A 24,562-nucleotide genomic window follows, 5' to 3' on the forward strand; every position below is an offset into this window, starting at 1 on the left:
GTAATTTGGAATTCATTCTCTGTTGAAACGATTTCAGAGTTCACTCCATTCCTTTGGTACTAAATCTTCCCATTGTTGAATATTTTATTTTCATAGTTTCGATTTTCAGCAGATACTCAGGAACGATCCGTGTAAAATTTCAGAATTCTTGGATGGCTGAGGATATTATTCTGTAGATTTCCCATATGAATGGCAGACAGGTATAGAATTCTCGTGTCACAACCTCCCCATCTACACTTCCCCTCAGCTCTGAAACTCCACTGCCTACTCATGTTTAATATTATCAAGAGGTGTGCATAACCTTTCCATAGGCTCTTTTTCTTCGCTCTTTTGCTTGTAGGTTTTATAATACTCTTTCTCTTTAATACTTTAAATTTACAAAATTTTATAATATGTGTAAGTGTATCTGTTACTTTTTAAAAATCTAGTATAAGATGAGTCTTTTCCATTTGTGACTAAGGTCTTTCTCAGGTTCAGGAACTTGAAAATTTCTTATTTATTTATTTATTTATTTATTTATTTATTTTTGCGGTACGCGGGCCTCTCTCACTGTTGTGGCCTCTCCCGTTGCGGAGCACAGGCTCCGGACACGCAGGCTCAGCGGCCATGGCTCATGGGCCTAGCCGCTCCGCTGCATGTGGGATCTTCCCGGACCGGGGCATGAACCTGTGTCCCCTGCATCGGCAGGCGGACTCTCAACCACTGCGCCACCAGGGAAGCCCCTCTAATTTATTTTTGAATAATTCGTCTTTTATATTTAATCTGGTCTCTTTTTTTAGGATCACCAATTATCCATATAATGGAACTTGGTTGTGTCTTCCTTCATTAATCCGTCCCATTTTTGGTTCCACTGGGTCTCTAGTTTTTCTTCTCACGAGTGGTTTATTTACTACACCATAATATTATACAGATTAATGCCATATATTTTACTACTTCTATTATCATCAAAAGGTCGCCAAGGATATTATAATTTTTACTAATTTTTTGTGTTAAATGTATTTTTATTTGTCTATTTTATGATCTCATTTTCATCTTCTACTTGAGAGTCTAAGTTTTTTTCTATTGGGACTACAAAACTACAAAACAGATGATTTCTTATGCTTGCCTCTATTCCTTAGAGCATATTTTTAAAAGAAAAAAAAGGATTATTTTCATTCTCTTGAATAGTATGTTTTTCCTTCTGTATTACAAAATATTTTCATATACTCTATATTGCTGGTATGTGCCTTGATTATTCTCTCCTTTGAAACAAACAGCAGTTCCTATCAGCCTGTGTGCTCCCAATTCTAGTTACTGTATTCTTCTTGTATTAACTTGGATTTACCTGAATTATTCTACAATTTTTACCTCTGATTCTAAGATGAAGATGAAGGTGATACAATTTTATGTTCTAGTAATTTACAGAGTAGTAAGAGAGCTAGGACTGTGAAAATTCCTGCCAGGGCAGTTCTCACTGCTGGTTTCTTCACTGTGTTTGGTGAAGCTGCCATGCCACATACCATTTTTATCAAACAGCTTTATTGAGATATAATTTATAAACCATACAATTCACCTGTTTAATGTGTACTATTTAATGTTTCAGTATATCAGAAGGTTAGGCATCGATTACCATATTTCTCCAATTTTTTTTTTTTTTTTTGTGGTACGCGGGCCTCTCACTGCCGTGGCCTCTCCCGTTGCGGGGCACAGGCTCCGGACGCACAGGCTCAGCGGCCATGGCTCACGGTCCCAGCCGCTCCGCGGCACGCGGGATCCTCCCGGACCGGGGCACGAACCCGTATCCCCTGCATCGGCAGGCGGACTCTCAACCACCGCGCCACCAGGGAAGCCCTCCAATTTTTTTTTGCTGTTTTGCCCAGCCTGTTCTCCAAGTACAGAGTATGCAATACATCTGGTCTTTTTCATGATGTTCCAGTGGATGAAAGTTGCCTGTATATCTTATTTTTGGTATTATCACACTTGCCTGTGGGTTTATTCGTTCAACTATTTCATAATACCTCTGACTCATAGCAGCCAAAAAAAAACTCTGGGTCAAGTTTTTCTAGCTGATTGTTTTTATTCATTCAGAACAACAAATCAGAAGGTATTGGTAGGCTTCTCTAAGATTCTTTCAGGAATGGGAGGTGTAAATTAGTTGTCAGCTTCTTCCATCAATGTGGTCACAGCTCTACTTTATTTAGCAGAAACTTCTTAAACTTTGTGGCATGTGGAATGCATCCTATCCAAGCACTGACAGCAAAAGGGAATTTATCTTATTTTATATTGCTTTGGTCATTTCAACTGGTTTTTAGACACAGTGAGGAAAACAAGAGGACAGATTACATATCTGTCTAAACTGCTATCTCTCTTAGAAGTCTAAGGACAATTTTATAAGTTCATATTTAAGATATAAGTAAAAAAGAAAAAAATAGAAAAATAATATATTTTGATTGAGCTCTATATTTTATTATCAAAAGCATTGAACCCACTTAAAATAAGTAAAAAATGTGATATTTCTTTCTTGCCGTTCCAGGAGTGACTGAAATAAATTTGAAAATCAGATAATTCATTTACTCCAAAGCTGAAACACTGTTCAATTTAACATTTCTTCAAGCAATAATAGGGGTGTTCAGATGAATACACAGAAGTACATAAAACAAAATGAAGAACTCAGTGCCTTTTCTTACCTTGGTTTAAAGGAATAATTTTCAAAATTCTCAAATTTCTTGTAATTCGAAATATTGAAATGAAGTTTGGAGATGAATATCTTGATATATGCCTGTGGGATTAAATTGGAGTCATTTAGAAGTCATATTGAGTTTATATTACTTATCTTTGGCTCTTTAAACTATTTGAAATTTATTTTAAAACCATATATCCAAAGGTTTCACTTGCTTTCATTATTGCATTTTGCAAACAGTTTTATTATTGATTGGAAGGGAAAGACTGTGCAAGGTATCCAAGTAAATATTAATCTACAAACAAATTATGAGTTTATAAAAGCTTGACACTCTAGGTAGTCATAATTCCATATCAAATATTATGTTCATAAATATTTTGAATCTAATTGGTAAAGAGATAGTTAAAAATAAGGAAATCCATAGTTTTTTAAAGGAATAAAATTTAAGTATTTAAACTTCTGGTGATGATAATGATGGTGATGAGGTGATGATGGTGATGACAGTGGTGATGGTGATGACAGCAGAAGTAAAGGTGTATAGTGGTTAAGGACACAGATTCTGTAGCCAGACTGACCATGGAGAAATACAGACTCCACTATTTAAATTACTTAATCTTTCTTGCCTTAGTTTCCTCAAATGTAAAGTAAGGTTAATAATACTTCCTAGTTCTGAGGATTTGGGAGAATTAAATAAGTTAATATATGTAAAGTTCATAGCAAAGCACCTGGCACATACTAAGGGCTAAATGTTAGCTGTGTTACCCAAGTGTTAGCTAATAGCAATGGCAAGAGCAGAAATAATAATAGTAATAGTAGAAGTAGTAGTGATAATAATTTCAATGATATTAGCTACTATTTTTTGACTGCTTACAACATGGCAGAAAGTAATTATGTTCTATATAAAGGTTATTTCTTTTAAAAAAAAATTGACTCCACAAATAGAGTATTATTTTAAATTAAAATTATTTTTAACAGAAGTTTGATGCCAGTGACAATTCCTTTAGGCGTAAAATAGAGTACACTAAGTAGAAGGATTAAATAAATCAATACACATGTAAATTATTAGAACTTAATGTATCATTCTACAAAAATGTGTGAGTATAAAATATCTTATTCTGATAACTAGAATATTTACTGTTTTTAAGCAATGTAGATTAGAGAAAAATCAAGTACGCCAGGATCCTCTCTTAAGCTCTCAAGAGATTTTCTGTTCACTGAAAATAATCACTTCAAATGCAAAAATTCAGTCTCTATTGTTTTTGCTTCAGGTAGATTACAGAGATAATATCCCACTCCTTTCATTTTGAATGCATATTCTGAGGACTAGTTCAGTTGGAGCTGCCTGAGAGAGCTCATTATGGCTATGATTTATGAATCATTCTTTACTCACAGAATTTTTGCAGGCAGAAAACTTTATCATGCGCAATGTTTCGTTATGAAAAGTATTTTCTTAGCAAGGTATTAAGATGTTTGCAACTTAAAAGAAATACTCACTCAAACAAAGTTACACTGAAATCGAGCCAGTTCCATGGATCACCAAAGAAATAAAAAGATCCTGCCCAGATGCCTCTTGCAATGAGTTTTACAAGTATTTCAAATGTATAAATTCCAAGCAAAGTATTCCTGCAGAAAAGTTTTCATATAATAACTTTTCATTTTAAAAGTGAGACTAATACATTGTCATCTCTGACGTACTATGTCGAGGATAATTATCTGGCAACCAAGCAACCAAGCAACCAATCAACCAGACAACCATAGGACAGGGCTTTAGTTAGGGCTTCTAGAGTGAGCTATGTCTTATAGCATTAACCATGAAATTTGACTATCAATTAATTGTGGAATGTGTATAAATATATTATATACAATGTATATTATATATTAAAATATTAATTTGTTATAATATGTAATATATAATGTACTGTAACACAATGTGTTAAATATAAAATATAATCATATATGCAATTATACATAATAAAATTATATAACTTACTGTAATGCTGGCCCCCATTTTGGCAAATCAGTCATGGACATAAATATGCAGTCAATCAGGATGCTAATTAAAATTAACAGTCGGAAAAAGGTAAGTTATTGTCAAGGAATAATGTTAATAAAAATAATATTGGAAATACATGTTTCTATAATCTGTCTATATGTATTTACACATATGAGATCACATAGTTTCTTAAATGTCAAAAATATATACTGCTCATATTGAAAACAATGAGGATTACTAAGATTTGTTAACATTTACTACTGTTGTGTGTGCTAGAAAAGAAAAAAATATATATACATATTTTTGGCCACGAGGCATGTGGGATCTTAGTTCCCCGACCAGGGATCGAACCCGAGCCCCCTGCAGTGGAAGTGCAGAGTCTTAACTGCTGGACCACCAGGGAAGTTCCTAGAAAATATATTTTAAATGTACTTTCAAATATGGAACACAGTGCAGTTATAATCAGGATTTCAGTATGACCTAAAATGAATATTAATTAAAAAGAGAAAAAGACTGCAGGAATATCTGAATAGAATAGTTGCATTTGATATTAGTACATTCTAAAACCAACAGAAAAGGATATGGATGTACCAAAATCTTAATGGTTGTTCTTCTAACTGAATTGAAAGGAGACAATGTACACCAGGTGGCACTGAATCTGAATATTGTTCTCTTTTTATTTAATACTATGAAAGTCTGTAAGAGGAAAAAAAGAACATCAAGTGAAATGAAAAAAAGAACATCAACTGAAATTAGAACTGAGAATTATGATCTCATCAATTATGAAGCATATTGCCAATGATCATTTCAGTCACAAAGTCTAACAGTTATACTTCTTACATTTTGATATCCTTTTACAGACTAAATCAAATGGAAAGTTTTTTTAAAACTATTTTTACTTATATTTAGCCTTATCTACCACTTTTTTTTACCAGTGTTCTACCTAAGAAAACTGTTTGCCACACACCAATCCTCAAGTCTTCCTGTAGAACTAATGTAATAGAAAGAAATCTATATCCAGATGGCTCATGGGTATGCATTTAAGCATACTAAAATTCAATGAATGTAAAATAAGTTAATTTTATTTTGAAGCAAATAAGACATGGGATTATAGTAGTAAATGTGACCGAATGCACTCAAACATTACATTAATCACTAGTAATTACCTATGGTATAAAACCCCACTTGTATGTTATCAATGACATAAACATATTTAAAACAGAAGTTTATATCATGTAAAACTAATATGTTGGCATATAGAAGCATTAAACCAAAAAAGGGAAAAATCAGAAACATTTTAAAAAGGACTTATATATATGTGTGTATATGTATACATGTGTAAAATATGGATACACAGTAATAAAAGTGTATAAGTATGTGTGTATGTCTGTATATATATATATATATATATATATACACACACACACATAAGTATATACACACATACATATGTGCACTTTTATTATATATACATACTCATTTGGAAAATTCATTTGCTGTGGTGTGTGCATAACTATATTACACATAGTAAACATTATATAGAAGAGTATAATGTAACAGTATATAATGTATAGTGTATAATGCAATGTGATAAAATATAATATACTAAAATATATATCATATTTAATATATAATTATACAGAGGTGTATATGTGACTATACATTGGTATTTTTATTTTTCTATATATACAAATATATATTCATTGATATTTTATGAATACTTATTCTAAATGGAAAACAAACCGTGCTCTGATTCTCCTCAATGGAACACTTTTCCAACACACAATTTGTGTGTATTTTGGCCTGATTGTAGTTATTGTACCTCTTTCCATTTTAAAAGCAAAAAGAAAATAAAAAGGGCCAAATAAAATAAATCTGATTGTTTAAAATGTGCTTTCCATGTATTTTCCAAAACAATTTCAAACTTCACACAGGATGTAGCCAACCAGCTTATGTCTTTGTGAAGGAATGAGTAGTTCCAGATAGAATAACTTTCTAGTTAATGTTTAAGTGGTGAAATTGTTCATTTCATTTTAGAATTATTTATTTGTATGCCATCTTTAACAGAGTAAACTAAATATAATTCAAATTTTTAATATCTTTGTGTTATCACTAATAACAATACTTTTTATACTAAGGTATCCTTACCATTTTTGGTTTTTTTTCAAAATTTTTGATTTTGTCTTCAGTAACACACCTAGATTTGTCTGCCATGTCTGTAAACACTACAAAGAACTCAGAACTCTGCTATAATAGAGTTACCTCTAAGGTTACTGTTATATCAATTGTTAATAACTTAAGCATAGCAAAAGTGAAAGCGGAGATAATTGAGATGAGGACTTACATTTTCACTAAAATGTTCTTAAGGTTTTACAGGTGTTTTCTAGCGAATGAAGCATAATGCCCATGGAGGCTACCAGAGATACTGGAGTCTTTTGTTAATATATACATTTATACTGTAAATTGTCAATATGCTTCGACCATGCAAAGTATTCAAAAGAGTTGTGATTATACAAAATGCTCACTTTGACTTCTGTCCAGAAAGTGATTCATTTCCATTTCACCCATTTGGTAAAATCACTGAACATGCTACAAGAATATCAAATTACATTTGTCTACAACGGGAATAATCCTCATCTCTCCCAAATTTGATCTTTCTTTATAGTTACTTCATTTTTGTCAGAAGCACTTCTATTCTTTCAAGCTGGAAACCTTGGCATTATTAATCAGTCTTCAAATCCTGCTATTTCTTCTTGGGTGTGTTACCTCTCTCTCCAAGACACTTCTATAATCCAGACCTCTTGACTTCAGGCCTCAACTGTTTCCTCTTTAATTTCATCTTTCTGACCCTATCTCTTCCATGCAATAGTAATTTAGGAATCTCTAGATTAATCTTACTTAAACACTGCATTCATTACACCAGTACTTTGGCTACCACATTAAAGCCATGTTGCCATCTCTGTTATCTCATCTTATTTCCCACAATTTGCAACACAGCTACAGGGTTCTAGTTCTATCATCAGCCTTTCTCTTCCCTATTCCAGAATTAATATCTGCTATTGACTGACTGTTCATTGAAGAGCTTCCCTTTGCCTTGTAAAAATGTGAAGTGTTCTCCAAGCTATAACTCCAATTCTATTCTCTTAGTAGAGATTCTTCCATCTTTGTCAGTCTACACAGATCTCTGTCTTTTCTAAGCATAATTCTTTTTATTTTTATCATTTTGTGTTTCTTTTTGGATTGTTCAAATATTTAGTAAGTTCCTCAAATCATTCTCTGGATAGATAGGCTGTGACTGTATGAATGAATAAAATTTAGGAATGAAATATAAATTGGCTTTATTTTCCTAACTACCGAGTAAGCTCATCAAGTTGAACAGTTGAAATTACTGTACATAGTATGGAAATTTTATATGAGTTATTTTAAAATCAGTAATCTTAAGTAGCCAATCATTATGCTCACATAAAAGAAATCATTTACATCAAGGCATAACATTATAGCCTGTTACATACAAAGTAAAGTAACCCTAAACAAACTAACCTAGCAGGCAAATATTCAGTTTTGATAAAAATCTCAAATATGTGTGAAATTTCTTATCCAGTTTTCTATAACTTAAAGTTACCTCTTCACTTATTCTTCCATCTTCTTTCATCCTATCTCAATTACATTTTTCACATGTCTGGAAAATGAATAAAAATATAGTCATAATAAGTTTAATTAATCCTTACCATTTTATTCTTGTAGTATGGGTCCACATCTTCCAAAGGCTCTGACACCATTGCTCTAGGAAGATTTCCATAAACAAATGGCAGCTCTTTTCCAACTTCTAAGTCAGTGTTCGGCTTTAAATCTTCTTTGTGTTCCTCACTGTGTTTTTTAGCACTATGCTGCTCCATAACTTCAAGAGACTCTCTGGTGAAAGGGACAAGGCCCTTAGGTTCTGGGGAAGCCATTTCCAATTTTGTACCTGAAAAGTATTTTCTTCAGTTCTAGATAAGATTTGTGTATATAAAGAAAAAATTTTAAAGTCTAGGATAGGAATAAAAGAGAAGAGCAAACTGAATAAAAGCATTCAAAGAAAATTCCTGAGTTTTAGAGAAATCTGAGTCATTAAACTTGGTTTTGTTTCACTTAATATTAGACTTAATTTGTAATTTCATGAATAACTCGTTCTATTTCATTTATTCATCCATTGAATCCTCTTTCTTTTACTGAAATCTGCCTTTCAGTTTCTCCCTTGTAATGAAAGAGTTCTAAAGTGGCTAGAGATTGTTGGAAGGCCAAATCCAATTATTTCACTCTCAGCTGCATTTAACCACTGACTAGACTTTCCTTCTCTAAACTTTCATTGGCTCTGGGGCCCCCTTCTTCTTTATCTCTTCCTATAGCTCTGATTCATTCCTTTGACTTACTTTTTCCTCCAAAATTTTAACTTTGATATCCTTTAAAGTTCTGCTTTTCCCCTAGTTATAGCCATCTTTTTGGTAAATACATAGGCAAACACAGAGTTTTAACTACCGTACATGGGTATTTACCAAGTACATTTCCCAAAACACTCCCTTCCCTCAGTCATCTATGTGGCAATCCACCAATAACAGCAATTTAACAAGTAAAAACAAAGTTTGTTGTTTTTCCCCAAGACTAGAATCATTCTTTTACCTTCTAGCCACTGTAAAAACAAAAACACACATATAAACTTATTACCTTGAAAATTACTCATGAAATATTTTTCTTTGTCATTAATTCCTCAGAAAAAAATAATTTTCTTACAATTATTTTCCATTAGGTATTTAGATATTATCCACTGTTCATATACCTACATCAAGATAGTCATCTTTGTAATTCTATCTCTGGATTGCTCTAGTAGTCTTTACAGGTCTCTCTCAATTCTAGTCTTTATCTACTTCAAGTCGTCCTACGGGTCACTCAATTAGTCTTCATTAAATACAATTTCATGCATCAATTCTCCATTTATGAGCCTGGTTCTTTCCTCTCATATAAACTTATGTTCTTTTGCTGATTTTTCCCAGCCCAATTTCTGTCAAAACTTACCCTTCAAATGATCCTGCTCAGTGACAACTGACTGATTATTCTTTATACATTCTCCTTAACCCCCTTTATAATTTTATTATTGCAATTAAGGACAAGAAATTTTGTACTTGATACTGTAGCATTTTCTATATGTATATTTTGTCTGTTAATAGTTCTGGCCTTAGCAGAATTTCTTCTATAATATTTTCCTAAGACAGAAATCACACCCATATGTACACACACATATATGCTAATCCAGAATTTTCCACTACTGGGTAAAATTGAGCTGTTTAATAGTTGAATCCATTACTTGCTATTAATTGAAAGTAAGAAAAAAATGTTAATCATAACGGAGCACCAATCATTGTGAGAATCAAGACTCCTACTAGGTTAAGTAAGAGGTGTGTGAGAGATATTTAAAATACACAAATGGCGGGCTTCCCTGGTGGCGCAGTGGTTGAGAGTCCACCTGCCGATGCAGGGGACACCGGTTCGTGCCCCGGTCCGGGAAGATCCCACATGCAGCGGAGCGGCTAGGCCCGTGAGCCATGGCCGCTGAGCCTGCGTGTCCGGAGCCTATGCTCTGCAACGCGAGAGGCCGCGGCAGTGAGAGGCCCACGTACCGAAAAAAAAAAAAAAAAAACAAAACACAAGTGGCAATCTCATAGACATCCAAGGAGAGGACACATAGTCCATTTCTGTACCCTGAAAAATAAAAATGGAAAATAATTACTGGGATAACTCCTTATGCCGTCCATGGCATCACAGTTTTCTCGGCTTTTCTTTTCTTTTAATTTCGACTGCATTCTATCTAAAGAATGGCTTCCTATGCTTACTTCTAAGAATGCACGTAGAACAAAACGCCATCGCCTGCCTCAATTTTGATTTTTCAGTTTAAGTTCCCACCATATACCTATAACCTCTACCTCCAAAAATGTAAGTTAAAAGATATTCTAATTGACTAGCCCAGCCTATGGATTTATTTCCTCTTGGTTCTGTTATTTGTGACCAGAGAGAGGGACATTTTCACAATAGCAATGGCAGCTTATGCCCAAGACCCTCAAGGGATGTTGCAAGGATGGGTGTGAAGCAGTTTTAAAGAGAGAAATATGGAATAGGAATGTCAGCATATATCTACTTGGAACCCTCTTTCCAGACTAATAAAAACTAACAATTGCTCATCATAAAATTTACTTATTTTTCAAATATCTTGCTTCAATATCATGCACAAAACTAACACTTATTAAAGGATTATTAAGAATTATTTATATACACCATACGCACATACAAATGCATGTATAGGAACACCTCACATATCAAATTTTACTGAGGGGAGTCAAAATACTTTGAATAAGTACAATTTATGAAGACAAGCTACAGACAACTGAAGTTTGCTCTTACTTACATATATAATCTTCTTCCCTTAAAATATTTAATGAGCTTTCAAAATTGTACTCCTTACATGGAGTTCCTTGAATAGATTCTTAACAATTCATGGTTATAGGCTAGTATAAACGAAATCACAAACTTTGGAATTAGACCTACAATCAAATCCTAAATTCTGTTATTAATATTCTTAGAGGTCTCAGTTAAATTACTTATATTCTTGAACCTGTCAATCATAAAGTTGGGATTCCTACTCGGGTTAAATAAGGATAAAATAAAATAATATGGATGAAAATGCATAGTGCAGTGATTGGCACATAATAGGTTCAAACTACACATAATTTTTTTAAAATTAATTTATTTATTTTTATCTTTTGGCTGCATTGGGTCTTTGTTGCTGTGCACGGGCTTTTCTCTAGTAGCGGAGAGTGGGGGCTACTCTTCGTTGCGTTACGTGGGCTTCTCATTGGGTGGCTTCTCGTTGCAGAGCACAGGCTCTAGGCGCGCAGGCTTCAGTAGTTCTGGTACTTGGGCTCATTAGTTGTGGCTCGTGGGCTCTAGACCGCAGGCTCAGTAGTTGTGGTGCACAGGCTTAGTTGCTCCGCGGCATGTGGGATCGTCCCGGACCAGGGCTCGAACCCATGTCCCCTGCATTGGCAGGCGGATTCTTAACCACTGCACCACCAGGGAAGCCTTAAACATAACATTTTAACTGTGATTTGATTTTATATCTTAGAATGATTGGTCGAATCTAACAGAATAATAGTATAGTAGGAATATATGTAAGGTTTTGAAATTTGGATCAAAACAAGCCATCTGCACAAGTGCAGTCAGTACATTTTTGCACCAGAGAAAACTGCCAAGGGGGTTTACTTAATAGTAATTGCAATATAAATCAATACTGATTTGTGTCTGCCAAGAAAGTTAATATAACCTTTATTGGTACTGAAGGAAGAGTTCTGATGATATTTCTTTATATTATAAGTATAATCCAAAACAAGTCACATTTATCGCCTGACCATTTCAAGTCCCACAGGTAGAAATATTTCTACATGGGAGGACTGATTTAAAGGCAGCTAGCGGGACAGATCAAGCATCTGATGAAAATAGCCATCGTACTCCTGTGGGTATATAAGTTCTAGCCTCCAAAAACTGGCTCAGGCTTCACTCCATTTACTACATAACTAATTTATATTCTTGGATTCTTCTTGTATTTGCGTCTCTTTACTCCAGTGTGCTAACATTTTCTTTATTCCAACTCTTTTTCTTGATCCTGAGATTGTTTCACTCTTTCCTGACTTAAATGACTTGATTTTTGGCTCTTGTCTTTACATTCTCTGCAATTGTATTCTGCCCAGGGTTTAGCCAGTTTTGGCTAACGCTCCTCACTATGTGTGCCTAACTGAGGATTGACCTACTTTGGGTCCAGTTCTGGACTTTCTGGTGGCTTCAGATTTCCTGATTGCTCAACTCTATCCTTCCTGAGATGTCCTAACCTATCTGAGACCCCTTGCACACATTACTGGAATATGCTATCTTGCAGAAAGTGGTTATAAAATAAGTGAGTCTCTCAAAAATATATTTATAATCATATACACTTATTTTTATTTATAATTCTATATTTTAGCATTTTAATTTCAGGTATATATTTAAAATATATATAAATATTACAGTTTGATATATAATATAGGGCAATAAGTTTAACCATGGTTTTTGCTTTTGACATTCATTTATTTAGCAATCATTTGTGGAGCATATATTAAGTGTCAAGCACTGTGCTAGGTATCAGTGCTGGAAATATTAATAAAATATAGTCACTGGATTTAAGGACAATGGGAGACAGACCTGTAAACAAATAAGAACCAAGTTATCTTGGTCATCTCTGAAAATTATTAAATTTCAAGAGCAACAGAGACTGAAATTAATATCATTTCCAACACTGGTGGGCCTGGATTCTACAGTGTTAGTCAAATTTTCCCTCCTCTTCTTGAGGGAGGGAGCTGTCAGGGCATTAAGATTCAGAATGACACAGTCAACATACACAATAGGATTAGAAGATCATAACCAGTGTCAGATAACAAAGTCTATCTGCCTCTGATTGCAAATTTTCTAAGAACAATGAACAGGAAGCTTAGTGGCAGTTGAAATATTAGGAAGGATGCAGATCACTGGGGAAAGGATCCCAATGAGGGTCTCCCACCTCACTAACAAATGCCACTATGACAGTGATAAACGCAGTAGAAAGCCAGGTTGCTAGGAACACAAAAGGTAAAGCTGATTCTGCCTTAAATAGTCCTACTTGAATCTTCTAAGACAACAAATGTGTTGATTCCCTACTGGTGAGTCTGGGAAAGTGGTCCAACTCAACATTCCAAACCTCTCAATAATGTTCCCAGTTTCTCTAGATGTTCTCAAAACTTCTACCTATTGTGAAATTGGCCTCTAGGATTTCTGAATTATCCCTGTTACTCCGAAAAAAATGAACAAGTTTTAAAGGAGCCAGGATCTTCCTAGAATTGTATTTCTCGTGAACCCAAGAATCTGTCAGATCTTTGGCCAAAAATTTCTGGCCAGTGGCCTCCTTCGGGGTTTACAAGCAAAAGAAAAGTACTCTTTGCCACTTCCCAGAGGAATGCAAAGGGGCTCTGTCATGCAACGAGATTCTACAAGTCATCTTCAGTCCTAATGTCCTTGATGCAACTGGTTCCCCTGAGATATAAGACCTGATCTCAACATCTGTTTAAAAAATCCATAACTGGAACTATATCTTGGAGCTCTTGGGGACCATTCACAAAGAGGTGACCTCCTTAGGAATCCTCTTAATCTGCAGAGAGACTGTGAATTTTCTCAGACCTTCACTGTTGCCCAGCTTCTGAGCAGTGGAGCTAAGCTCATAGAACCACAAACCATTTCCTAAATCTTCAGTCAGATGGAAGAGCTCTGAACCAGTTGTCATAAAAGACCAACGATTAACACCTACTCTGGCTCTGGATTAGCTTGAGATGGGCACAAAACCTTCAACATTGTACTAGACCTTGGGCGGCTGACTAGTTGTGAGAGTGTCAAATCTGCAGTTTATGAATCCTGGGGCCTCTGAGAGGAGGGAGAAGGGAAGAGGATGGTGGCCCCTGATCAATATCCTGGTACTGAGAATTGTAGGGAAAGAAAACCCTCTCAGTACACCTGATTTAAATTATACCAGCTCTTGACTGCTTATTAGAAATCTCCTGGCACTGATGTTGAATATCTAGGAGTCAGCAGCCCAACCCAGACAGACGATTTCAGAGTATCTTGGAGCTGGGGTCCCTTGGGAAAAATCTAATGCAGCCTGCTAGACAGAAAGATTCCTTTGGCTGATAGCCATGTTTCATTCAACCACCTTCAAAAAGCAAGCAGAGACATCATTACATTTTCTTTGGTTGTTTTTCTTATCTGATATCCTAAGTATGAGAGACGAAGCTTATACCAGAATTCCTGAAGCAAATACTCGCTTTAAAATATCACTTCTCCAAAAGATCACATGCTTTTCACCTCTCTGGGCACCTTATCTCCCTCAGCTCCAGAATTTTCCTTATTCCGTGGGTGCCTTGACCTTACCAGATGTTGCCATCCTGCCACAGAGGTTCTGGTGCAAAACAGATCTAAAGTTTGAAATGAAAAATGCAACTGGGATATCCACCTTATCCTGTTGCTTCCAGTTCTCTCAAGATAATGAATCTAACTTTTTCCTTCCACTCCTTCTTTTTGTTTCCAACCCATTCAATCGCATAGTTAAGTAGCATGACCATAAGTCGCAGCATTCTTGAGGACAGTTTGGGTTTATGCCTGTTGCTGAGAATTAATTATTTTATTTTATTTAACTTTTAAAAAAAATTAATTTAATTTTGGCTGCATTGGGTCTTTGTTGCTGTGCGCAGGCTTTCTCTAGTTGCAGAGAGTAGGGGCTACTCTTTGATGTGGTGCGTGGGCTTCTTATTGCGGTGGCTTCTCTTGTTGCGGAGCATGGGCCCTAGGCACGTGGGCTTCAGTAGTTGAGGCATGAGGGCTCTAGAGCGCAGGCTCAGTAGTTGTGGCGCATGGGCTCAGTTGCTCTGCGGCATGTGGAATCTTCCCGGACCAGGGTTCGAACCCGTGTCCCCTGCATTGGCAGGCAGATTCTTAACCACTGCGTCACCAGGGAAGTCCGAGAAGTAATTATTAATGGCATTCTCTTTCCTTTTCAAAAGCCTCTGAGTTAGATGATGAATGACACAGCCATTCAATCAGTGGGCCAGTGCTCGGCCTCTCTGTAGTTTAGTTCCCGGGAAGAGGCTGTGTGTATAGATAGCATTCTCTATCAGCAACTGCAGCTGTATTTCTTAGAGATAACAAAGGGCAGGGAAGAAAGGGGATGCCGGAAGTCGATGTTTTTCCTCTCCCTCCTTCTCCCATTCCTTATTGCTTCCCTTGTCCCTCAGTCTGATTCCCAGAGCACAGCCTGCCAGTAATGCAGTCAAGCTGTGCAGATAGATAATGCACATGTAGGAGGTGACTGCCCAGAGCAGTCACAGTCACAGCCTTCTCACTTTCATTTTTCCCACCTTAGGGAATTAAAACTATAGCATCTAAATAATCAACCTATATGCTTTCTGGGAAGCTGGCGTTGATCTTAGGTGTGAGAAACAGATGCTAGAGTCGCTTTGCCAAAGAGAATTATTAAATGTTCACTTATTATAACAGATAATAAATATTTGTTTATTCTCTTAATACATTTACCAAAAGATTTAGGGTAGTTTACAAAGGTGTAGGCCATAGAGCAAGATAATATAAATTAAGAAAAATGAAGCAAAAATTAGGACAGTAGATCCATAAAGTAAGGATAACTTAGCAAATGTCAATTTCACTCTGACAGGAAATAGGAAATAAAGGGTAAAATGACTTCTCACTTAGTTTCCAAGCTATTTTGAAACAATTATGCTCTCTATTGGACATGGACAATGCAACAAGCCTCTTGTATCGATTACATTCAGATAATTGTAAAAAAAAAAAAAAGTAATGATAGTAATAACAAGGCTGATAAACATTTGGAGACTAGAAGGTACTGCATGCATAAATTACAGAGACAGAGTTAATGTGATGATTAACAGGAATCCATATTGTTGAGAATGTAGGAACCGTACCTGTAGTGAAGTAACAAATTTAGATTATATTTTTGTCCATTGGAGCCTCTTGACTGCACTACATAGATATATTATGGCTTATATTTCATCTTTCCCAATTCTGTAATGACTCACAGCTAAATTCTCTGATGCAAAGCCTTTTCACCAAGAGTTCTCTATAATTTTTTCTTCTCCAGGGTTTAGAACTCAAATTATATTAGATGTATTGCTTTTTTCTTATGAAGGATACAAAAATATTACCATTTTCTTTTAGGAAGCATAAGGAAAGATGTCTCACGAAATTTTTAAAGATATAAATAAGATTAAAACAATAAATAATCTTAACAGTAAATCTCTAGAGACATACTTCAGACTCTTAGTGGATACAATCTTTGGCAGGCTAGGATATGGAAGTAATGGGCCCTCTCTCATAGTTCAGGAAAGAGTGTAAGTAAGTGCATTTTTTTCTGAAGGACTGCTTGGCAATACCTCCTAAAATAAAGTTGCATGAACTCTTTCGCCCAGCAATTAAACTGCCCTATGAATATTTTGCTAAACTTTGAGTTCTGTGTTCATATGGAATGATTCTCCAAATAAATTAGTTAGTGAAAAACAAAATGTTGAGAACAGCTTGCATTGCATTCAAAGAACGGCTTTGAATAAAATGTTTTATGAGGATTATACACACAGTGGCCTATATGCTAGCACAAGCATGGTGTTTTCCCTCTGAAAGGAAGTAAACTGCTATATCTAGGCAGAGGGACAGAAAAGGTGTCAGAGGACTCTGTTGCTTTCTGGTTAGTATTTCTATACTACTTGAACATAATTTACCATGTACCTATATTACTAAAATCCAAAACTGGAAAATTTACATACTGAAGCTTTGGGAATAAAGGATAGATTGACCAGCATAATGCCAATCCACCTGGAATTTTGCAGTGTCTGTTCCCCTTGACTTCAACCTACCTGGTTTTCTGCTTCTGGATTATTTTTTCACTTCAACTGCTTACTTCCTGTTTAGATTTGATTATCTGACTCCTACACTTTTACTTCTCTCTGGCGTACAGTTTATCTCACCTGGCTTAATTGACTTTTTCTCCTTTGTCCCTGGACCTGGATTCTGCCTGCAGCTGTGTTCTGCAACCAGGTCAGCCAATTTTGGCTTCAATATATCCACTTAATTCTGGACTCAACTCCCTCACTGTGACAATTTCAGCCAACACGTTCCTAGAATATGCTATTCTGCAGAGAAAACTGTAAATAAGTAATTTTCTCAAAAATATAAGCATGCATTGCCAAAATTTTACTTTGATTTTATTTCTTAATAATGTTTTTATTCCAGGCATTCTTCTATATTCAAAAACTCAGAAAGCAGCCTTTGAAATAAACAAGTACCAGCAAAAATCCAAAGGGACAGGTGCTATCTTTCCCCAAGTAAAAAGTTATCCTTTGAGAACTGAACTACCCCCAAATCTGGTAAACTCGAATTCTAGTGATGGTTCATTAACATAATCAGGATCTGTGGTCTTTGTGTCATATTTCTAGGGAGGAGGAGTTCAGGTCACACATTCAGAGTAGTACGACTTATACTGAGGAGAAGAAATCTGGACAAGAGTGTCATGTGACAAAGTCTTAGCACCTGGTCTCTTTTCACATTCGTTTCGAAGAATGAGCCCAAGGAAAGGTCAGTGCATGTTTGAATGCCTTGACAGGATGCAGGACGGTAAGTGTCTATGGGAGACAGAGTCTCACTAGGGTGAACCATTATGACTGGCAATGGAGGCAGAGAAGACAGAACATGAAGGAAAGTTGCCTGGGTTTTAAGTATGCCCACTTGAGCTTCTCTATGGCAACCTCATGGTTCACAAGCAGGGTCCCTTGTTTCTATGGATATGCTAATAACTTCCAAGCTGTGCCTGTCCAGCCCACCAAAATAAGCATGTTGGGGAAAGGCCAGAATCTTTCCAGAACTAACTATTCTTGTGACCCTAGTCAGTCAGACCCTTAACCAGAGGAATCTGGCCAGAAGCCATTTAAGAGCTCAAGAGGGAGGATTGTATTCTTGCCTCTGCTAGAATAATACAAAAGGGAGCTTGTTATGCATGTAACTTCTATACTCATCAGCAATCCTGAGACCTTCTGGCCTATGGCTTTAGACGACACTGAATCGGTGGAATGCTAAATTTTAAAAAAATTCCAGGACTGGCATATTCACTGGAACCCTAGACGCCTCTTAGAATTGGCTATTTACCTCTGCTCCTGATCATCTGAAACAGTTGGTCTGTTTTTCCAGGATCTACTTGTACCACCCCCAAAACTACTCTAGCTCTTCAAATGTGGAACTAAATACATAGACACCAAGTTTTTCTCAAATTGGAGAGTAAGAGCAACTAGAGAGGAGCCTTTAAACCTATTAGGGTGAGGCAGGATATGGACCAGTGCCAAAATTATATCCTATAATTGGGTTCTTAGACCATGCAGCCTCTGGCAGAACTCGGAGAATGAGAAACTGGTGGATGGGGAGCCTCACTCTGGCATTTAAAGCAGAATGGAAGGAATATTCCATTCAACACTATATATTCAACCAGGGACTCTGGCCCTCAAATCAGCATCCTCTTACGTTCCAGTTTAACACCAAGTGCCCTGGACTAATCTCTGACTTTTAAAATCAGAATTTCCGGGCTTCCCTGTGGCGCAGTGGTTGAGAATCCGCCTGCTGCTGCAGGGGACACGGGTTCGTGCCCCGGTCCGGGAAGATCCCACGTGCCGCGGAGCGGCTGGGCCCGTGAGCCATGGCCGCTGAGCCTGCGCGTCCGGAGCCTGCGCTCCGCAATGGGAGAGGCCACAACAGTGAGAGGCCCGCGTACCGCAAAAAAAAAAAAAAAAAAAAAAAAAATCAGAATTTCCTTAGGTGGGGCTTCAGCATTTTTGTCAAGCTCCTGTTTGATGCTGATACAGTCAGTCTGGCACCTGGCTGTCACCACAATCAAAACTGTCAACAAAGTTGGCTATCCTCAGTCAGCAAAAGCTGAGTCAATCCAGTCAGAAATGCTGTGTATACAACAGGGATATCTGTTAGCCAGACACGGGGAGGTCCCCTACCAGCATAGAGCATAAACAGAATAAGCCTGGCTTATAAATAACAATAAATGAACAAACACATGGAAATCATGATCCCAGCTGGGCAAAGAGATACAGACCAGCTAAAGAAATATCCCTAGAAGCTCTCCAATGAAAACTTTCTCTTCAGCCTTAAAGGCTCCCTTTTTCAGTGTTGCAGAGGTGAGACCTTGCTTGCATGGCCTTGGTTAGCCCACATTAATAGAAGAGAAGGGGACCAACTCAGGGAAAAATGAGATCTGTCCATACAAGTTACTGTCATATGATGGTGAGTGACTGCATTGCTAATAGCCAGTCAGGGTGGGCAGAGTTTACAGATGTCCTCTAGTGGAAATAATGGGACCAGACTTCCAGGTATCAAGACTGTCTCTCTTATGCTAATGTCTCTACCATAAGCTTTCAAGAAAAGAATCTATGGTGGTAAGTTTAGGGTTGTGGGTCAGTCTCTGAATACCCCAGTTGTGTTACAGATACTGTCATAATGAGATCTAGTCCTGGGGCATATTGGGATACTTCTTCCCTAAGTGAGGGATTGAGCAAAATACTGTTGTTTCCATTTTCAGTGTGCTTTAGACCTGTATTCATCCTACCTGTGCAAAATTAGTGGGAGTGTAAATCAACTACCCTCCCAGAGCCTTTCCCACAGGAGGCTGTGAGACAGAATGCCCAGTTCTTAGGTGCTTAGCTCTTCGGCCCCCTCTGCAGTAGAGACTGACACACAGCAACATGTGTATCATGTCATTTGGAATCTGTTGGTTCCTTTTCCTGAGCCTACGTCCAATTTTAGGTTCTTCTCTTATTGTTTTATATACATTGATGGTAAAAAGGCAGCTCACAGTACCTCTCCTCTCAGTGCAGAATTTTAATAAATCCCAGCAGTCAAGAGTAGCGTATTTATGCCTAAACTTTGATTTCTCCTATGTTAATTAGTGGATCAAATAAATTCAGCAATATCCAATATACTGATGGTTTCATCCCAAGGAAGTAAGAGCATATACTTAAAACAAAACTTAAAACTAAAAAGAGAAAGAGAGTAAAGTATATTTTGAGAATATTCAAAAGGTTTAAATATGAATTGTTAGCCAAAGTACACAATTTTGTGAGGATGGAGGCTCCCAGGTTAGAATATACTTTAAACTGTACTGGTGGCAGTAGATCATGACATGGATTTGAATTTCACTTCCTCTAGTGCATTCTAGTGAGGTCTGTCAAAACCTCTTTTATTCTTATAATGAACTGGACTTTAAATGAGAGCTAGAGAGTGAAGTGGATAAAAATGCAGAACAATTCCTTATATAAGCAATAGTTACACATGGTATTATCTTTACAAAACCCTTCATGTAATCTCTGTCATTTGGTCCTTGTCAGGATCTGTAAGTTTTTTATGTCATTTACAGATAAGAAAAATAAAGCTTAATCAAAAGTTAAATAACCTCAATTTCACAAAAACAGAAATCATTTTATCATATAAAATTCAAAGTTTTCTTCATTGGAATTCCAGCTCATCATTGATTAGCCAGGTAACATCATCAAATTATTCCTTGCGGGCCTGATCTTCTTTACTTGTAAAACTAGAGGCTGGATTATAGAAACTTTAATTAGGGCTGGTTATAGCAGGTATGGTGCTCAGGACTCTGTTTATTATAGGGCCCAGCTTCTTTATATTTTGCTATAGAGTACCCAATAGCCAGGAAGAAAAACATCCACAAAAAGCACCACCCAAACTCCTCCTCATTTCAAGAGATTTTTCTGGCCAATATCCAAACTTGACTCCATCATTTCCATTAATGAAAGGAACCCATCAGTGTGTCATTCCACATGTGTTCATCATTTGTCCTTCTTACACCGATATCCTAAGTATTGGAAGCAACATATAACCACAGTCGCAATGAACACATCATCATCACTTTTAAAAGAAAACCTTCAGAAGGTATGCATATTACAGAACTAAACAATGGAAAAACCAAAACGAAAATCAAAACCTGTTGATCCAAACAATACCAAAATGCCCAACTGTTTAAACTGGCACACCATGTCCCATCACATCTGTGCCGCTAATTTTATCTGTTGATTCTTACATGAAAAGCATCAATTTTGAAATCACTAACTTACGTGGCATAGAAGATAAGATTCCTTAGAAGTATACTCCATCTTGCATAAGCTTTTATTCCTTCTGTTCTATCATTGTGTCATGTAACCTAAAAGTCATTGCCATATAGAGTTTTTAGAAATTTTACACTAACAGAGCATCTTGGTTTCAGAAGCTTACCTGGAGGGATGAGAAAACTGACCACACATACATACAGTGCAGAGGAAACATTCACAGACAGTTGCTGTTCTTGAAGTAGCTCTCTTAATTCAAGTCCAGAATCTCCTACTGGGGACCCTAAGGGTGTGTATGGGGTGGGGCAGGCAGGGTGGGTGGGAAAGGCTGGCAGCAGATGGCAGCTATCACCATCCCGGGACTGGGCACTCAGCAAGAAAAAGGCACTTACTTGCTACCATGTGACGGGTCTCTACCAGCACCTAAAGGGAAGCTGGGTTTCCTTGGAGCCCCTTTCTCCTCCTGGGCTTCTCTTTCCTCCAGGATCTCTGGTTTCCTGAGCTCTGTTTGCTCAGCAGGTGTTGCTAGGCTGGCGTCGGCCCTCACCAGCGGATGCCACCCAGGCGACGACAGCTCAGCAGTAAACGGACCCCACCGAATTGTCGGCTGGAAAGAGTTTCTGGGGCGGCTGCCCAGCCGCTGACCCAAAGACCCCTCCTGCCCAGATGCGCAGTGGAGCTCCGCCCACCGCCTGGAAGCTGTTTTTGAGTCCTTCTCACTCCTGCCTCCCCTCTCCCAGCCACGCCACCCTGTCCCCGCCCTCCTCCCCAGGACGGTGCGCGACTTCGGCCTCCAGACCGGGCGTGGGGGGGGTGATGTTGACAGAGACAGCGGCGGCTGCGGTGTCCCCTCTACCAGCTGCCTGGGAAGGGAGGGGGCGAGAGGAGCGGGATGAGTGAGGAGGGGGAGCGGGGAGAGGACTGCAGGAGCGGGAAGGAATGGAGAATAGAGCGGGGATGCAGCTGGGGGTGGGGGAAGAGTCGTCAACAGGAGGGACAGGAGAGGGAGAGGAAGAGAAGGCAGCAAACTCAGGTCTTTAGGTCAAGGAGCTTGCTCTCCCTCCTTGCCTAGTTGCCCCCATGGAGGCCGTGAGAGGCAATTATTAGCCTGCAGCATTCAAATCTGGACAGTGCTGTAGGTGTGTGTGTGTGTGTGTGTGTGTGCGTGTGTGTGTGTGTGTGTGCGCAGATGTTTAGGAAAGAATGGATTGGAGCCACTATACCTTCTCACTCGAGATTTCTTTCCCACTCTAGCGATTTGAGACACAATGACAGAGGAACAGTTTTGCATATCTTGGAAAACTGGTGCATGACAGGGTGGTTTGGGGGTGAAAGAAGGAAGTGTTTGACCTTCTTTCCCAAAGAGAGTTTGGAAAATTTTGTTACATCATAGAACATTCATTTTATAACTCGATCTTGTTCAAAAAAAGTGACTTTTCCTTTAAAAAAAAAAGGATCCCTACAACACATGTCAGAAAGACAATAAAAATGAGGAAAAGGGAAAAGAAATCATGTATATTTATAAGAGTCTCAAATTTTACATTCCAAGGCATCAGACAGAAGAATAAAGTAGAACTAAGCTAACATTAGTTTTGTGCAAACCATGTCAGAAACAGCATGTTTCATCCACGATTCACAGAAAAGGTCTTGTTACATGTATTTTGTTTGTTTGTTTAAATCATAACATTTGTTATGAAAAATTTCAAATATATACAAAAATACAAAGAAACTGTAATAAACACCTATGTACTTATCACTCAGCCTCAACTATTATCAACATATAGCCAATTTTATTTTGTCTATACCCACCCTCTCACCTTGGATTAATTTAAAAGTAGTCCAGATATCATATCATTTTATCCAAAAAAAAATCAGTATATGTATCTCTGAATGATAAGAACTTCTAAAAAATACAACCCAATACAATTATCATACCTAAAAATTAATAATCGTTATTTTGTAGTCAAACATCCACTTGATCTATTTTTTAAAATAAATTTATTTTATTTATTTTTATTTTTGGCTGTGTTATGTCTTCATTGCTGTGCACAGGCTTTCTCTGGTTGCTGTGAGTGGGGGCTACTCTTTGTTGTGGTGCGCGGGCTTCTCCTTGCGGTGGCTTCTCTGTGTTGTGGAGCACGGGCTCTAGGCATGCAGGCTTCAGTAGTTGTCGCTTGCAGGCTCTAGAGCGCAGGCTCAGTAGCTGTGGCGCACGGGCTTAGTTTCTCTGCAGCATGTGGGATCTTCCTGGACCAGGGCTCGAACCTGTGTCCTCTGCATTGGCAAGCAGACTCTTAACTACTGCGCTACCAGAGAAGCCCCTCCTTGATCTATTTTTAATAGACAATGTGTGGATTTCCAGCTTCTCTTGCTCACACTTTGAGGTAACCCTACAAGTGGATTGTCTAGTGCATTAGACTTTTCTTGGAGCATTCCTCCACACCCAGTAAAATTCTATGCATCTTTCTGTACAAGCATAATAGAAATAACATAATATAAAGTAAACAAACTTAAAAATATCAAATATTTTAAAGTTTAAGTAAGATATCTGACATAAATAAAGAGAAATTATGCTTGGCATAATGAACAACTATAACAGGCAACTAATCCCAAGACATTGTGCAAACCAAAAATAGAAACAAGAGGCAAATGGAAGGGAAACCAATGATATTGGATTACCTTCCAAGTTGGACAATAATTTTTTGTTGTTTTTATTCTGAAGCAAATATTTTGTCACTACTATTAGATAATATTACTAAATTAATCTGACAAATTTTAGCAATTATTATGATCCTAATAAGAGCTTATGAGATCCCTTTGGGTTGCCCAGCTGCGGAAGTGTGTGGGTAGGAGGGGTCACTTGCTGTTTGTTTTCCACGCTTCTGCCTTAAGAACCTTATAATCATATATTTTAAGCTGTGTTTCCTAAGTATGTACCCAGGAGGCAGAAGCTCTAGACCTGCTTGCCCTACCTCATCAAGAGGAAACCTTTTCTATCACACTACACTTGAACCAGATAAGCCCCTGGAGGAAATATTTCCCTGGCAGCCTGCTTAAGTAGAGGCTGTTTATTTCTAACCTCAAATATATCAGTGTCAGGTGTGTGGACGGGTCTGGTGTTTTGATTCTGAC

The 24,562-nt window shown here is 37.4% G+C and overlaps 1 protein-coding gene across 4 annotated transcripts in view; it reads right to left on the minus strand.

Annotated features, from left to right (window-relative positions):
* Positions 1-22,105, minus strand: part of SCN7A (sodium voltage-gated channel alpha subunit 7) — an 82,613-nt gene extending 60,508 nt beyond the window's left edge. For 2 of the 4 annotated variants that reach the window (XM_067026233.1, XM_067026230.1), the window contains exons 1-6: positions 21,823-22,105; positions 8,381-8,619; positions 5,236-5,348; positions 4,650-4,739; positions 4,154-4,282; positions 2,667-2,758 (exon numbers count right to left, since the gene is read on the minus strand). In XM_067026233.1, coding sequence (XP_066882334.1) covers positions 2,667-2,758; positions 4,154-4,282; positions 4,650-4,739; positions 5,236-5,348; positions 8,381-8,619; positions 21,823-21,832 — 673 coding nt within the window. In that variant the 5' untranslated portion in view covers positions 21,833-22,105. Of the gene's footprint in view, positions 1-2,666; positions 2,759-4,153; positions 4,283-4,649; positions 4,740-5,235; positions 5,349-8,380; positions 8,642-21,439; positions 21,526-21,822 lie in introns of all 4 variants that reach the window. The other 2 variants (XM_067026231.1, XM_067026232.1) reach the window with 2 other exon arrangements.
* Between the last annotated feature and the right edge of the window lie 2,457 nt (positions 22,106-24,562).

Source organism: Kogia breviceps, chromosome 2, assembly GCF_026419965.1.
Source record: "Kogia breviceps isolate mKogBre1 chromosome 2, mKogBre1 haplotype 1, whole genome shotgun sequence".
NCBI classification, from domain to species: domain Eukaryota; kingdom Metazoa; phylum Chordata; class Mammalia; order Artiodactyla; family Physeteridae; genus Kogia; species Kogia breviceps.